Genomic DNA, 17,715 nt, shown 5'->3' on the forward strand with positions numbered 1-17,715 from the left:
GGAAAAAGGAGAAAAAAAAATAGATCAGTTGCTAAAGCCAGTTTCACTGACATCCCTGTTCTAACCCTTGGGAAAATACTTCCTCACAGAAAAGATGTTATGTGGGTGTGCTTGAAAACATCTAAGACTCTCAAGGAATGCATTCTTTTTGCAGCATACATTGAAACATTTCTAAATATGATAAATGACAGTTTCACAGCCACCTATCCAAATTTAAATGGAAAACAGAACAATCCTTTCTCAAAGATATGGAGTCCAAGTTATACCCCTCGTTGGGCTTCAGGGACTGTCATTTAAAAATAGGACAGACGACAACATCTCCCCTTTATTCTACTTACCAGTCATCTCCTGCTGGTTTCTTGCTAAGAGAGCTCTTCCCCCTACCCTCCCAGGGACATTACATTAGTCACACATCATTTTCACTGGATCCTGGGCCACCAGAACAAATTTACAGAATGCAATACATTCATTTACAAGAATGGTTTTACTGTCCTCTTTTGTTTTGTGTAAAGGCCTAACTGGTCATTTACTCCACTTTCATTAGAAAAATATGAGAGATTTTGACTCCAGCATATCATTCACAGAATTCTGTGGATCTCTGAAAAGCATTTTCTGATTAAGAGCTATACAGAAACTCTACCTGGAACCCTCTTTGCTTTTTTTTTTTTTTAAATAAAAAATAATATGGAACTTAACATGCATCATTAGGGCCAAAGCTTGCACTGGTTTTGAAGCCATCTTTAAAAACTCTATCACCTACAGTAGATAACTGCATCCTTTTCAAATAATTATGTTTTTAATGGCAGAAGTCAGTACTTAATCCATGAATTTCAGTGTTAAATAAAAAAGTTAAACCAGGAATACTGCAGTTTTTATGGCAGTTTTAACACTGTGGGAAATAAAACCTGACCAATTTCTAAAATTAAATATGCCCCTTAGAAAAGTTTATTCAAATATGGAAGTGTACAGCATACACATAGCACCTCAGGATATCTGCACACTGCTGACTAACCACTATAAAATTATATCTTAGCATATATGGCTACCAGTAAGTCCCAAAGTGAAGCCAAGAACAACTCAACATGCCAGAAATACATTCTGACATGACCAGCCCTGCTGCCCCAGAACAAACCACACTGACAAAGCCGTTTTCTCAGTCACAGGTCAGCCTCCCTTGAACTAGGGAGTGAAAAAGGGAAGGGGGATTTGCAAGGCCAACCTCAGAAACCAGAGGGATGCCAAGGTGCAGAAACCTACAGTTTAACGATTGGCAGCCACTGACAGACTACCAGGTTCTGCACTGCACTAGGACTAACTGGCTCCAGGACTCAGCTTCTAGAAATAAATACACACACTCTCTCTTTATAAATATATATATTTTCATAGCTGTAGCCATGGGTTTCTAAAATGAGCATCAGTTTCCAAATAACTCTCCTTTTCAATAGAGCATTTTTTAGAAACACTGAAGAACACTGTACAGAAAAAGGCAACAGAAAAAAAATACCAAAATGACAGATGTAAATGGTGTGTGAAAAAATATGACAGACAAGTAAAGGCAGGAAGGAAAATACCACTGATAGATGGAGAAAAGGTAAGAAGTGAGCCTGGTACCTAGCAACGCAGTGATATACACAGATTTGCTGCTAGGATTTCCAGAATTCTGCACCTAACTCTGTAAAATACAGTAGGAGAGCGTTACATGATTCTAGTGAAAAACAGAAGATAAACAACATTAAATGGTACAGAAGTTTGGAATGCCTAGAATTCAACCAGCACCCAGAAATCATACTTACATTATTCTTCTGGCAAATGATTTCCTAGAATAAAGAAGAAGAAAAATATAACGTTGATAGCACTGATGAACTACTAGGAAAAATATCTGATCAGTAGGACTTGCTAGTATTAATATTTACAGACACATGACAGGAGAATGGTGGTTGGTAGATATTTTCTATGCCTGTCAAATCAATATAAATCAAGTATTACCTCAGGAGAGACAAAATTACTATGGAACCAAACGATACATACATCTTATATGTATACACAGGAGGGTATGTACTGTGTGCATGTGTATACACATATGTACATACCCCTCCCTATATAAATTTTCCTAGAAGGATGCTGTCCCAAAATTGACTATTAATACACACCTACTCACATTTGAGAAATTAAATATACTAAGTAATATTTTGCTGCCAGTAGAAGAAACTGTGAAGAATAGTAAAAGCAGTGCTTCTGCAAGGTTTTAAAATGTTCCAAACCTGGTTGAAAGTCACATTGCTCTAGTAAGTCTGATGTAAAGAATGTACCTTCACTTTTTACATGTAAAGTTTCAGAGAACAAGAAGCCACACACAGATGGCACACTGATCTGGGTGCTACAGCCCAAGTGTGGACTACTTGTGGACAGTGACTTTGATTTCAGGAAGATTTGTCAGCAAGTTCTGACCCCAGCAAATGATAACCCTGCCAGATTTATCAGAGCGCTGCACTACACCTCCACCACTGGGACCACTGTACAGTTTAACCTATACCATATCATTAAAAACACGCAGTGTCAAACCAAGGTGCCTCATACTTTTCACGTTGTGTAAGTCAGGCTTCCATTAAACTGCTTTTCACCCTGTTGAGGGGGCATGTATCACATACAACTGTTGCTAGTTTTTGAAGTGTAGGACATAAGTATCTAGTCAACCCCCCTGGCATGGGAAAGGACATCTTTCACAAGATCAGGCTGCTCAAAGGCCTGTGCAACCTGACCAGAATGTTCATATAGAGGAACATTTCACCAGCAAAAGTCTACCCACATTGTTTTGTACCCCAATTAAACCGCATGATGCAGTGTTTCATTTCCTACATCTTCATGATAATTTTCAGGTTTTGAATTTCGTTTTTTTTTTCACCTTCTATACAAGATTAAAACTGCACACACACTCCTGCATTGCTTCTACTCTGTCTGCTGGCTGTAACAAATAGAGGCACAAACATTGCCTCCAAAGATGCCCAGGCATGCCCATAACTACTTTTTTCAGGCAGTTACTAAGTAACATGGGAAAGGTCTTGCTCTCTGACAACTTTCCTGCAAACTATCACAAGCAGAAACATAGGGCAGCTCAAAGCTGAAGGCAACTGAAGAGAGTCTTTTCAGTGAGCACTGTACTGGTGGCAACTGGGACATCCAAGTCTCCCCATGCAGAATTGGGCTTCCACTGGCATCAGTGGAACCCTGCAGGTGACCTATTTGCAAAGTCCAGCTCCTAAACTAGTAAAAAGTTCTCCCAAGTGCCCAAGGAAGACTGGTGCCTCACTCCAAGTGATTTTTCAGTGGGGATTTAGGTATTTGGCTCCTTGCCCAGTACAATGAAATTCTGCTCTGCTTATACTGTAGATCATTGTACTTTGTATCCACATTGTGTCCACAGATAGGTCTTTTGTCATTAGCAGTTTTATTTTTAGGACTTTTATCTGTATACTCTTTGTATTGCAAAAAGAAAAATAACTGGATTGTAACCAATCCAGTTGGCTGAGAAAATGTGGAGGGAAGAGCAGGGGGAAGAAACTGAGTTACTCAGGTTATGTTCCTTCCAATAGAGGACCAAGCTACAAATAACAGGACAGAGTCAAAACCAAATAGCCTGCACTAGCTAGAAGCAGTGGAAGCAAACCCTCCATGAGAGGCAGCAGTGCCCAGATTGCAGTCTGACTCACTGCTTACTTGAAATGCTTCTTTTCAGCAATGCCTAGAATGGAAGCACTATAGCACTAAACACCTCCTGACCAAAGCCGATGAATCTAAGGGGGCGGGGGGAAGAAGTAATTCAAAAGACTGCCACCCCAGTTGTCTGCCCTTCCCCATGCCCATGGAAGTTACTAAACCTTTAGCACAGTTGCAGGAACAAGTAAGTATCGACTCTTTGGCTGACACCATTCACAGCCCCACAGATTATCTTAAACCACCGTGTTGTCTTAAACCAATATTTTGCACTCTGAACTGTGGCCCTAAGGACCAGGCACAAGTTGGGTTTTTTTGCTAACACTGCTGGTAATCTCCAGGACAGCAATCCTGCAAACACCTGATGTAAACAGCTGTAACTCAGCAAGACATACCAGAGACCATCTGGGAACCCATTGTGTTTGGGCAGAAAACTACTACTTCATATAGGAGCTAAAACTTAAGGATTATTTTGCTTCTCCCTACACACCCCCATTCTCACCTGACCGTTATTACTCTAACAGTTTACCCAAAAAAACTGTAATTCCCCTGAATGACCGAACCATGTGTTCCATTTCTCATCTCAAATTTGTCAAACTCCTGTTTCTGTAAAGAGATATTTAACACCTAGATACATAACCAACTGTGATAAAGTCATCTAAATCTTTCTTTTGGGAAAACAAAACTGAGTTTTTCAGAATTTCACTGTGGGCATCTTTTCCAGGCCTCAGAATATTTTTGCTATTCTTTTGTGAACCATATTTCCTATAGAAACAGAGAACCTATTTCAAGAGTTGGACCAACTATGACTTGCGCCACCCCGGCCCCGATCTTTTCATTCAGAGTTACCTTCAGTGACTGCAGAGACTCCACATTTGTATCACAATAAAGGATAATGTTGTTAGCCATGCTGAAGCTCTCCCTGACTCCCAGGTGGTAGAACAGAGAAGGCTGACGGAAGGCATCACTCATCTCTACAACAGCAATATCTGCAGAAAGAAATGAAGAATTTATTGTCAATGTCACACATTTCTGACAGTCACATACTTCTAGGCCATGTCTCTTCACACAATTTGCTTTGATAAGACAACCTGATTTTAAGTAGGATGTAAGAGATCCAGAGAGATTTGCCCATTTTAGTGGTTACATCTGAATTTTTAATACAGTTAGCAGGATATGGTTTAATTCTTTTTCTTATCTTTCTTCCTTTCTTCCTCCCCCCCCTTTTTTCTTTAAATGAGACCTTCATTTTCTCAGATAAAAAGGGGTAAAACACTCTTGATCAAGAAAAGGCAAAAAGTTCATCTGGTGCCCTGAAGAATAAAATGTTTGTTTGATCTACACGCAATGACTGATGACCTTATGGAAAAAAAAAAAAAAGGAAAAATTACATTTGATGTGGTTTTGCACCCTCTGTGCAAGCTGCAATAAAAATCTATGCAACATACATACACCACTGCAGAACATACTGTAGACATTCTTTATTAGAACTTTGGAAGAAAACAGCTGTAAATTGAAAGGCAAAGGTAAAGTTCCAATACAAATTACCATTCAGATCTATTTTGATTCATATAGAAAGATGAGAGAGAAAGAAAAGGACAAGGTGCAGCAGAAAAGAAGGAAAGAGGGAGGAAACCCCCATATAAGTAAGAACTTTATTGTGCAGAGAATTCTGTTCATAAGAAATTTTACCTGCATGAATAAAGCACATGCACTATGCTTACAGAACAAGGAATATCAAATTCTCTTAAAACTTGTGTTCACTTGCCCAGATTCACACCAATGTAAAAGTAAAAGAACAGGCAATTATAAAGTGTCAGCAGAAACAGTTAAGGCTTCCATTATAACTGGCAGCATATTTGCATTGCAAAAGTCTTGTCGGATCAAAAGAGCAAAACAAGAAAACTGACTCATCTCCACCTCTGGTGCAAACATCCTTCTGTCTCTTCACCCAATTCAGGTTTGTTGTTTCCTTTCAGAATTCCAGCCTGGCCCTCCCAAAAGAAATACACTTCCCTTAAGAGTAGAACAAGAAAAGCATCCTGGTGTCTCCCTGCTTTCCCCTTCCTCAGGATGCTTTTATGGCAGAGAAGACAGATAGCAAAACAAGCTCTGTAGGCAAAAAGCTTATGTTATGTACCCTTGAGTTTCTCTACTCTAATTGATCTAATAAGAGATTCTACCTCTAACCACAACTTTTCACCTTGCCTATTCATTTAGATCAGGGGTCCTCAAACTGTTTAACCAGGGGGCCGGCGCACGGATGCAGTGGCCGGCAGTCATCTGCGGCTGCTTGGTTTCCCCCCCCAACCCCCGGCGGGGGGGGGGCAGGGGGGGGTCTGTAAATACAGGGGGCTGGATTGAGGACCCTGGGGGGCCGTATCCGGCTCATGGGCCGTAGTTTGAGGACCCCTGGTTTAGATCGTCAAAACTCTAATGAAGATATTCAATAAAAGATAAGCCTCGTGGCCATGCTCTCAACTGAGAAGACAGTAAGGGTATCTTCTGCAACTTGTTAAAAAGTAACATCTTTGAGACATCTACTCTTCAGTCATACGTTATTGTAACTGGCCTACAGGCTCAGAAATTTTTCAAAAAATGAAGATAGATACACAGGGGGATGAACAAATAACATTTGCCTATACAAGCTTAGGCTCTTCAGGAAAAAATATTAAAAGAAAGGAGACTAAAATGGTATAATAAAGGATTTTTTTTCTCCTCAAAAATCTAATATTAAATTATGTTTTCATAAGTTTCATAATTTTTGTTCTAAGAATCTCCCTCTGTCCAATTTCATATAAATATCTGCAGTACATTGATAAGACCATACACACCCTGTTTTTCATCAATTTTAGGAAACTGGGACATCAGAAAAAACAAACACCAATGGCAATATTGCTACTATATTTTGTTGGGTGAGATTAAGGCTTGTTTATTTTCTTTAGGAAGCTACCATAATACAAGCTCTATTTTTAACTACTCTTATTCACGTAAAAGCCTCACCTTAAGCAACTGTAAGTTTATGGTACATTCTTGTTACATTGAGCAGCAGGAAGATTTGCACAATTTGCCATGACTTAATTCTCAAATCTTGCAAGATAACGTGCTTTCACTAGAGTTGCAAAACTAAGATTAAAAGAAAAATATTACTTAAGAAAAATAAAGTGAGAGCGCCTGATCGAAGTTGGAATATAGTAAACACTTGAGAAATCTGGTGTTAAAATGGCAAGTTCCCAGGACCATGAAGACAGAAAGAATAACTCTTTAAAAAAAAATAAAATTATCTGTGCCTCTGTGTGTGTCTGTCAAGATCAGGTGGCCAAATCCATTTAACACAATCTGACTCAGGGCCACACTGTAAGAAGTGTTCTTGGGTCCTGTCCTATCCCTATCATAGCAATCCCAAAAAAAACCGAACAAAAAACCAGAGGACAGAAGGACCACAAAAATAAGGAAACATTTGTAAGAAAAAATTACATTAAGATACTGGTATAAACTCTGTTGTGATATTTGTATTTCTTCTGTAACTAAAGAGGATCTCTTTCCTTGAGATGTTAAGACTTCTGTGAAATCCAGGTCTTCTGGATAATCTCATTTGATAAAACAGTGTACTCCTTAGAACAGGTCCAACTTCTGTGAAGTTTCCCTTCTTACTCTAGCAATTACGTATTTTAAGATGCAGTTGTCATTCACAACAAAAAGATCAGACTTTACAGTCCAGGCTAGCCCTTCAGGCTGGTATCACAGTTTCCAAGGAGAACAGCCTAATTCTTACCTGTAATTACAAGTCGTAAAAAGTATGTGCACTTTTGGGATCAGGTGCCCATCCAATAAGAAAACCCTCACTCTAAACCAGCTCTTCTGACAGACCCATTTCTGATTATCTTCTCCCACAACATCAGGAGTGAAACTCATCTGACCACATGAAGGATCAGAGTATGCAGCACTGGTCAGAAGTTCGGAAGTCAAATAGAAAGCAGTAAATGGAAGCTCATTAAAAAAAGGGTAGCTGTAATGACTCCTGTAAAGTGCCTGAAATGTACTGTCAAGTGCACTATAAAGCAGCTAAGTACTATATTCAGTTACATAAAGTATGATTAGGAATCCAGCAAAGCTGAGCACAACTGATGGTTTTCAAGACAAATCTAAGTCAACATACACCAAAATTCCCACTAGTTCAGAAGATCCAGGATTTACATATGCCCAAAAGAGATGTTTGGTTGTCAGTACATAAACTGCCAGAATCCCTTCTATCAGGTTCTCACTTCCCCCAGATGAAATTAATCTAACAGCCTGCTGCAATGAAAGATAAATTCACTGGAGAAAAAAAAAATCAGTATGTGAGAAAATGGTATTTCAATAAAGGTGGAAGAATTATCTCTACAGTTACACTGGAATAAAACCCATTTATGAAAGTATTTCAGTTTCAGTTTCAAGGCAGTTAATAACTGACCCTCCCAACACCTAGGCCCTCAGAATGAAGCACTCTGAAAACCAGGGACTGACATTTCATTTCAAATCACAGAATGGTCAGGATTGGAAAGCACCTGTGGAGATCATCTACCCCAGGGGTCCTCAAACCTACGGCCCACGGCCGGATACGGCCCCCAGGGTCCTCATCCGGCCCCCCATATTTACAGACCCCTCCGCCCCCCCCCACCGGGGTTGGGGGGGGGGAAACCAAGCAGCCGCAGATGGCTGCCTGCCACTGCATCCGCGCGCCGGCCCGCTGGTTAAACAGTTTGAGGACCCCTGATCTAGTCCAACCCTCCTGCTAATGGAGGTTCACCTACAGCAGGCTGCAACAAATTGCACCTCAAGCAGGTTTTGAGTATCTCCAGAGAAGAAGATTCCACAGACTCTCTGGGCAGCCTGTGCCAGGGCTCTGTCACCCTCAAGGTAAAGAAGTTTTTCCTCATATTCAGAAGGAACTTCCTGTATTGCAGTTTTTGCCCGTTGCCCCTTGTCCGGTCACTGTGCACCACTGAAAAAAGCCTGTCCCATCCTCATGAAGCTCACCCTTAGGGTATTTGTAAATCATTGATAAGGTCCCCTCTCAGTCTTCTCCAGCTCAACAGGCCCAGCTCTCTCAGCCTTTCATCTGGGGGAGATACTGCAGTCACCCTCATCATCTTTGTAGCCCTCCGCTGGACCCTCTCCAGTAGCTTCTGATCTCTTTTGACCTGCGGAGCCCAGAACTGGACACAGCACTCCAGATGGGGCCTCACCAGGGCAGAGTAGAGGGGGAGGCCAACCTCCCTCGACTTGCTGGCCATGCTTCTCCTAATGCACCCCAGGATCCCAGTGGCTTCTTGCCACCAGGACAACACTGATGGCTCATGGGCACACTTGCTGTGTCCACCAGGACTCCCAGGTCCTTCTCCGCAGAGCTGCCTCCCAGCAGGTCACCCCCAGCCAGTACTGGTGTAGGGGGTTGTTCCTCCCCAGGTGCAGGACCCTCCACTTGCCTTCACTGACTTCATTGGGTTCCTCTCCACCCAACTCTCCAGCCTGCCCAGGTCTCCGCTGGTGCAGCACAGCGCCTGTGGTGTATCAGCCACTCCTGCCAGTTCTGTATCACCAGCAAACCTGCTGAGGGTACCCTGTGTCCCTTCATCCGGGGCTCTGATGAGTAAGTTGGACATGACTGGACCCAGCACTGACCCCTGGGGAACACCACTGGCTACAGGCCTCCGGCCTGACTCTATGCCATGGATCACAACCCTCTGAGCTCTGCCATTCAGCCAGTTCTCAGTCCACATCACTGTCCACCCATCTAACCCACACTGCCTGAGCTTAACTATGAGGACACTGGGAGACAGTGTCAAAAGCCTTGCTGAGGTCAAGGTAGACAACATCCACCATCACAAAAGGCTGGTAGGTTTGTTAGGTCTCATTTCCCCTTGACGAATCCATGTTTACTGTTCCTGATAACCTTCTTTTCCTCCACATGCTTAAGAGATGTCATCCAGGATGAGTTGTTCCATCACCTTTCCAGGGATGGAGGTGAGGCTGACCGGCCTGTAGTTTCCTGAGTCCTCCTTCTTGCCCATTTTGAAGACTGAAGTGATGTTGGCTTTCCTCCAGTCCTCAGGCACCTCTCGTGTCCTCCATAACTTTTCAAAGATGACAAAGTGTGGCTTAGCAATAACATCTGCCAGCTCCCTCAGCACTCAGGGGTGCATCTCACCAGGGCCCACAGATTTGTGGGTGTCAAGTTTGCTTAAGCAATCTCTTAACCCAATCCTCCTTAACCAGGGGAAGTCCTCCTTTCTCCAGACTTCCTCTCTTGCTTCCAGGGTCTGGGATACCTGAGGGCTGGGCTTGGCAGTAAAGGCTGAAGCAAAGAAGGCATTCAGCAACTCTGCCTTCCCTATATCCTTTGCCACCAGGGCATCCACCTCATTCAGCAGTGGGGCCGCCACGTTTCCCTAGCCTTCCTTTTGCTACCGATGTACTTGAAGAAGCCCTTCTTGTTCTCGACATTCCTTGCCAGATTTAATTCCAAACAGACCTTAGCCTTCCTTATCGCATCCCTGTATGTTCTGACAATGTTCCTACATTCCTCCTAAGTGGCCTGTCCCTTTTTCCACATTCAGTAAGCTTGCTTCTTCCATTTCAAGTTTTGCCAGAATCTCCTTGCTCATCCATGCAGGCTTCCTGCCCATTTTGCATGATTTCTTATTCATAGGGATGCACCTATCTTGAGCTTGCACATCTTCTACGTTGCAGTGAAGAAAGTCTGGGCTCCAGCAGACTCATGAGCAACCCCCAGGTTGCAAGAAAGAATAAATTTTATCCCTTGCTTTGGTCTTGGTCACAAGATTAAAGTGCACTTTCTCTATCTCACGAAAATGCACCTGGTTACAGATCACTGATACTATTTAAAGAAACAGGGATAGTTTCACATTTGTTAGTCATCTTTGACATTATGGCTAAAAAGTCTTATAATAAATCTTAGAGTAAATTATCATGTCTTCTTAGTTTATGAACAATAAGGTAAGTCTAGCCATAACCTTCTCTACCATCTCCTTAAACAACTGGCATGCTGTGGTGGGTTATCCTTGGCTGGATGCCTACTAAGATGCTTCTTCACTCCCCTCCTCAGCAGAATGGGGTAGGGGGTAGAAGGGGATAAGATTAAAAAAAACCTTCTGGGTCAAGATACAGGCAATTTAATGAAAGCAACAGCAGAAGTTGCGTGCAAGGAAGCAAAGGAAAACAAAAGATGTTCTTCTCTACTTCTCATCAGCAGGTTCAGCCACTACCCAAGAAGCTGGGCTTCAGTATGCATAGAACTTGGTCCGGAAGACCAACATTGTAAATAACAAATGCCACCCACCTCTTCCTCCTAGCTTATATATCTGAGCAGATGTCATATGGTACAGAATATCCCTTTGGGCAGTTTGGCTCAGCTGTCCTGGCTACGTCCCCTTCCAAGATCTTGCCCACTCCCAGCCTGCTGGGGGGACGGGTGGCAGGCTGGAGAGACAGCCCTGATGCGGTACCAGCACTGCTCAGCAGCAGCCAAAACACTGCTGTGTTATCTCCACCTTTTTAGCTACCAGGGCAAAGCACAGCACTATGAGGGCTGCTGTGGGGCTCAGCCTGACCCAAGAAACATGCCTACATGGATGTGACCAAAGTGTATCATAAGTGAGACTAGAGCTTAGCTTTGGCCTAGGTACCAGAAGCAGCGTAAGTGCAGGAGCAGGAACTTCAGTGTTCGAGCTCTTGGTGTCTATTTTCCAAACCATCCCGAGCTCTACCTGCCTGCAATGAAGCCACCTGCCTACATATTTGCTGGGTAACCACACACGCAGCTGCAGACATAGCAACAACCACAGAGCAGTTACACTCTACATTATTCAGCTAACATCTACACTAACAAGAGACTGAAACACACCATCACACATTCAAAAGAACAAAATACCACTACACTGGGAATCAGCTTCTTATTACCCTGGGAAACCAGATTCATGTGATGGAATTGAAGACAGTTGACTTGACCCTTCCTGCCTGAGAAGCCCAGGAAAAGGACACATCTCAGTGGAGCTTGGTATATAATACAACTGTGTTACCAACAATTCTTACCTGCAGTGTAAATCCACTTAACTTTTTTTTAAGCTATCTGTGCAAAGACTGAGAAGTTCACATATAAAATCTCTACTAATTAATCATTCTTAACAAATGATAACGTGGTCAAGAAGGGTAAGTGTCCATTAGTGGATATAAAGCCCTTTGCTCTTGGCTATTAGCAATGCCTTTAGTCACCAAGAAAGTGATAAATGAAATGCAGTGGTCAAAGTTCATCTCCTACTGATTGTTTAAAATATAACAGGGCAGAGAAGAATGTTTAAACAAATGCTCTGAGATATCATACACATACACCCTACTTTTTGATACTATCTGCTTACTACAGTGCAGCCAGGAAAAATAATGAATGCAAACAGAGCAGCTATAAAACTAATGAATGTTTACATTTGCTATTTTGTGATTAATTGGTATCAAACACATGGCCATTGCCTTACATTCACTGTCCCACAATTAATCAGAGCAAAAGGAAAGCTGATAACAGCCACTTCTGAGACAGACCAATATTTAGGGTTCTTTTCCACCTGGGGGTTAAAAGACCAGTAAGATATTCTTCTGACAGAGATACAGGAAGAAAAGGGCTTGCAACACTACTTCAGTGCAAGTCTGAACACTAAGCATTTTTCATACTGCAGTAGCAGCTCTCCATTCAGCATTAGAACAATGGTTTTGACAAGCCATGACGACATTTACTATTGGGTAAGCTTTCAGAAACAAGCAAACAACCTTATCTACTTCAGCTTCTTCACGGTTCTCTATACTTGGCACAGATATCTTTCTCTTCACCCAGAGACTGCTTGCATGAGGTAGGAAACCTGCTTTGGAAATCACAGCACCATGTCAGTACAGCTTGGTAATTCTGGTTCAACCGTGCAAACCACAGCGTCACTGACTTCTCAGCACTACTGGAATCAGGCATTTCCAGTAAAAAGTGTCTCATACGTCTCTTAAGACCGGAAACAATCGACGGGAGCCACTGGGGTGAGAACACCTAAACACAGGGGAATGGCTAACCTCCCAGGAAACCTGTCCGGCCAAGCCAGTCTGTTGGGAGAGGCTAGCCAGAAAAATAACTTCATAAGGGTGCTTGAGGCTTGAATGTGGGGAAGGAAAAACAGGTAGTGACCATACAGGCAAGTTAAGACTATATACTAAAGGAAAAGCATGGTATTCATAGAAGCTCCAATTGATGTGCAAAGTATGGTTAAGGGCACTAAGAGCCACGAGATGGACATGTGCTAGTTCTTATCTAGCATAAAGCATTATGGGTCAGGATCCTTACAGTAATCCTGGCTCAAGCAGTCTCATTTTTATGAAATGGAAACTAAGATCCTGCATCACTGAAGTACAAACCAGAGCCAGTCCTGCAATGTACTCAAAGGGGAATTTCTGAGCACACATTCCCAGCAGATAGAACACAAGCCCAGCAGTCCGGTGGGACTAGATGCTGCGTGGCATGAAGCAGAGATAGAAATAATTAGAGCACCTAATACTTACCAAAAACGCATCAAGTTACCTTTAAATACAAGAGTACTATGTTGCCTTCACACTGGTATTGAGCCCACTGCTCCCTGAATAGCTAAATTGAGTTGAACATCTCTTGAATTTCAAAGTGAAACTTCTACACCTAGACTCATAAGCAAAAGGTATGATTTCACTTCAGATAAACTCTTCAAACAGCTAGTTACTGTCAGGGGTCGTCCTGACCCTCCCCCACATGTTTGTATCAGATCTAGTATGGTTAATATGCAATGAGACAACTGAGTAAGGCTATCTGTTGGCTTGGAGAGGTGGGGTGCATGCACAGGAGCAGTCGCCTCCTGATCAGTTAGATGATCTCACTTTCCACCCACACCATCACTATGTCCTATACAAAGGCAGCACCAGACACCACAGTATCTGCAGGGATGCAACTGAATACCTGCCTACTCCTGCTTAAGACTGAGAATCATGTATTGTTCCAGCAGCTAAGGAAATTTTATCCTCCATACAGATGTGGATGCAAGATCCATTTGTTCAGGAGCCCCAGATATAACATCGTCACAGGAGAAAGAGTTTCTTGAGGCATGATACAGAAAATAAATAAATAAATACCCACCCAAACACACAGCTTCAATCTACCTCATCACAGCTACAAATTAAGCACCTATACTGATCGACTCTGCATGTGACTCAATCTAGATCTCTGGGAATCTGCTCATAAAAGCAAGTGCAAGACTTCACCAAGCAGAACCATCCAGACAAAGAGAGAAAAAAAAAAATTGATTTTTTGTTCCCCTCCCCCCTCTATCAACAGTGCCCTAGACTGAGAGCCTCTAATCAGGGGTCCTCAAACTTTTTAACCAGGGGGCCAGCGTGCGGATGAAGCGGCAGGCAGCCATCTGCGGCTGCTTGGTTTCCCCCCCCCAACCCCCGGGTTTCCCCCCCCCAACCCCCGGCGGGGGCGGGGGTGGGGCAGGGGGGTCTGTAAATACGGGGGGCCGGATTGAGGACCCTGGGGGCCGTATCCGGCCCGCGGGCTGTAGTCTGAGGACCCCTGCTCTAAGTGAAATGCTGGCCTTGTTGACTGCATTATGCTTCAAGGATGTGGAGGAAAAAGAGCCTCTTGCCTCTGTAATCCAAGGGCGATGGGAGCAAAGCAGAGGGTACTTACTGAAACAAACCAGCAGAAGCTGTCAACTAAGTGGTAACACAAAGTAAGTTCACACAGATGTTAGAAAAGGAAGGTAATGTAGATGACAAACGTAAGAGGGAAGATTGCAGGAATTAACACATGGCAAAATCTAAATGACTATATAAATGATCTGAAGACAACCAGAATAATACAGAAAGGCTTTCTGCTAGGAAGAAAAAAAAGAAAAAAAGAGGGGAAAAAAAAGAAAAAGGAAAGCTTGAGATTCAAAAAATCCACTCTCTTTTGGCCCAAGACAAAGGACTGTGATGTTATCACATGATTCCAGCCCCCAACAATTGAAAAAAACCCACTCTCAGCTTGATGCATGTGGGAGGAACTCGGCATTAGGCAGGAATAAAAGATGACAAGCAAACAAAGAGCCATTTATTTAAAAATAACCTCAATACATTCAGGCTCACTGCATCTGTATTGATCCCAGTGAAAGAGGCTCCCTAGTGCCAAGAACACCAAACACTAAATATTATCTCAGCTCCAAACTTTGCTTCAGAAAAATTACTCAGAACTCAAAGAGGTAACTAATGAGGCTCAGCTGAAGGCTTGAGCACATTGCAGGACCAGTAATTGTTAGGACCTGTACCAAATATGAATGTGTTTTTAAACAATCTACGAATACAACAGCAGAAATAGTCAAGGAAAAAAAGGCAAGCTGTAGCAACTCAGTACTTCTATATTTAGAGGTTTTGTCCAGAGTATCTACATCACTGCAATTTTTTTTCCATGAAGCCCAAACACTCCTTTGGCCTGGACAAGATCTTAAGCAGACAAAAGTATCTGAACAAATAAATAAGAGATGTGATGGCATCTCTGTGATTATTTTGGTTTATGTTTTCAGGCTATGTGCCTTTAAGACACGAGATGGAGTGATGAAGTCACTGAGACTACCCAAGAAGAACATACTTGTGGGACCACAGGTGTGCCAACAGAAGAGGTCCTGATGAGTGCTCAGAGAAGAGAGTCCTACAAAAAGCAAACAGACAGGTCTCAGAGGCGATGCAAAGATTTCCTAAAGTCTAAAGGAACGGTTGAGAGTTTGCTACAGCTCTAAAGGTGCAGAGTTCATTAAAACCAAGGCAGGAAACAACAATCCACCTCAAGGACAAGATAGGCAGAAGGAAAATTGATCAAAAGTACTTTTTACTGCTGTTTATTTTGTTCATTTCTGCCATAGTGTCCTGAAGATTTTCTGCACCTAAGAGAAGTATTCTAATAAAACCTGACTTTTTGTTTATAACATGGTTATATATTTGTCTCCTTTGAGCAGCTTACTGTGATAAGAATGTCTAGGCAGATCCACCCTCAAACTTCAAAAACCAGCTCTGGGTTTCATTGCAACAGCTAAAGGGATCATATCAAAGCTCTGTTTAGCTCAGTATCCCCTCCTCTGCCACATGCCAGCAGTCAATGTTGCAGAGATTTTAAGAATGGGGCAAGTAAAGACTGACCTTTTTCAGTCAGCAATGCAGAGACAGTTCCAGAAAACACTTCAAGCTACCTAGAAAGTTGAATATCAACAACTAATTTAGCACTTCGTGTTGTGTGAACAATTAGAGCTGCTTTTCTTCATATACGTTAGTTTGCATTCACTATCACCGAACTTCAGCTGCCCTTTACCTGCCCATCTGCCCAGTACCGTAAGACTTTCTGCAATTTTTTACAGCCAATTCTTTATAGTTTTGACTAGCCTGCACATCAGCAAACATTGCCATCATGCTACCCACCAGCAGGAAACTTCCAGATCAGCTATGAATCCTCTGAAAAGCCCAATTCAAAAAGAAAGGACAGAGCAATCCTTTCACCAGCACATTTTTCCACTGGCAACATTACTTCGTTGCAAAACTGATCTTCTGTTCCACTCCTGTAAGAACCCATTCATCCAAACAGAATAAAAGATGTCACCTTCAGTCATTTTGTATTTAACGAGTCTTTGGTAAAGTATCCTGCCAATAGCTTTTTGACATCTCAATATATTGTCTTAAGTGGATCACGCTTAAGTACAGGCTCACAAAAAGTGTGATTTTCCTCTACAAGAGCCATGTCAGCTCTTCCCTACTGAAGATTTTATCCATGCATCTATATAATGTGTTTTTCATTTATATTTTCAGCCCATTTGTCCTATCGGTATTACATCATCCTCTCCCTTTCCTACACTGCCAACATCAACTAAAGTCGGAAGTCATGCACCATAATTAACAGCAGAGTTTGTTTCAGTCAGAGCTACTTGAGAGCTTTTGAGTCATCATCACATAGTTCCAATGAATTGTTACTGTTCACTTTATCAGCTTATTTTGAAACCTTTTCTCCTGGCAATTTAAATCTGAGGCAGGCTCTCAGCCCTATTCCTTTAAAGAAAGTCCTTCTTAAGATCATAGCAGGAAAGCTGCATCTTTCTCAAGTCTTCCTTTTCCATCTTGATTGCATAGGATCCCTGCCATGCTCTCTGTTGATGCATTTGAGAATGCTTTTTTTTCTGTCGTTTATCTTCAGCAACATTGGAAACTGTCTTACGAAGAGTTAAGTTTGTTTCACCATAGTTCATGGGGATTTTTTAACTTGTTTCCTCATCTGGACAAAAATTCTTTCAAAAGGTATCATTCCATTCTCCATCCTCATGGCAACGCCACCTTCTGTGGGTTACTTCAGAATTCCTTTTCACAAGTAGCATGCATTTTCTAGAAGCGATTTTCCTTATGATGCCTTCATGCTATCTGAAAGTTTTTCATCTTTTTAGTTACTCCTTTCAATTTCTTGTTAAGAAGCTTGCTCGTTTTTACACAGGTTCTAGTAGAAATGTGATCTGCACCAAGCCAAACTAAAAGTCTACGACAAACTAAGGTAGAGTGTGCAGACGCTTATGAAGAAGGCCAGAGCCATGCGCACTACACTGTTGAAAAAACTCCTGAGTGTTTCTAGTCCAAAGATGTACAATTATTCCTCATGACATTATTTTCAAGTCATGGGAGTTAAAATTTGCCAATAAAGTAATACCAAAAATGGTTTAAACATAGAAGATTCAAGAGCAGCAAGCACAGACTGAAAAATAAATACACAGTATTTCAAGAATATGATGAACAGCAGCTGGAATGCCTGTACAAAATGGGGATCTTCCCAGGCTTCTGAAAATTTGGAAGCAGTATTCTGAGATAGAAACAAATACATTTATTAAATGTTTTAACTTGAACAAGAAAAGATTTCTATCCTAAGAAGAAAACGTCTGT

The 17,715-nt window shown here is 42.1% G+C and overlaps 1 protein-coding gene across 1 annotated transcript in view; it reads right to left on the reverse strand.

Annotated features, from left to right (window-relative positions):
* MAP3K5 (mitogen-activated protein kinase kinase kinase 5) overlaps positions 1-17,715 on the reverse strand; it is a 108,629-nt gene that overhangs the window by 70,267 nt on the left and 20,647 nt on the right. The window contains exons 2-3 of the mRNA XM_037391992.1: positions 4,561-4,700; positions 1,794-1,817 (exon numbers count right to left, since the gene is read on the reverse strand). Of these exons, the coding sequence (XP_037247889.1) occupies positions 1,794-1,817; positions 4,561-4,700 (164 nt within the window). The remainder of the gene's footprint in view (positions 1-1,793; positions 1,818-4,560; positions 4,701-17,715) is intronic.

Source organism: Falco rusticolus, chromosome 6, assembly GCF_015220075.1.
Source record: "Falco rusticolus isolate bFalRus1 chromosome 6, bFalRus1.pri, whole genome shotgun sequence".
Lineage (NCBI taxonomy): Eukaryota > Metazoa > Chordata > Aves > Falconiformes > Falconidae > Falco > Falco rusticolus.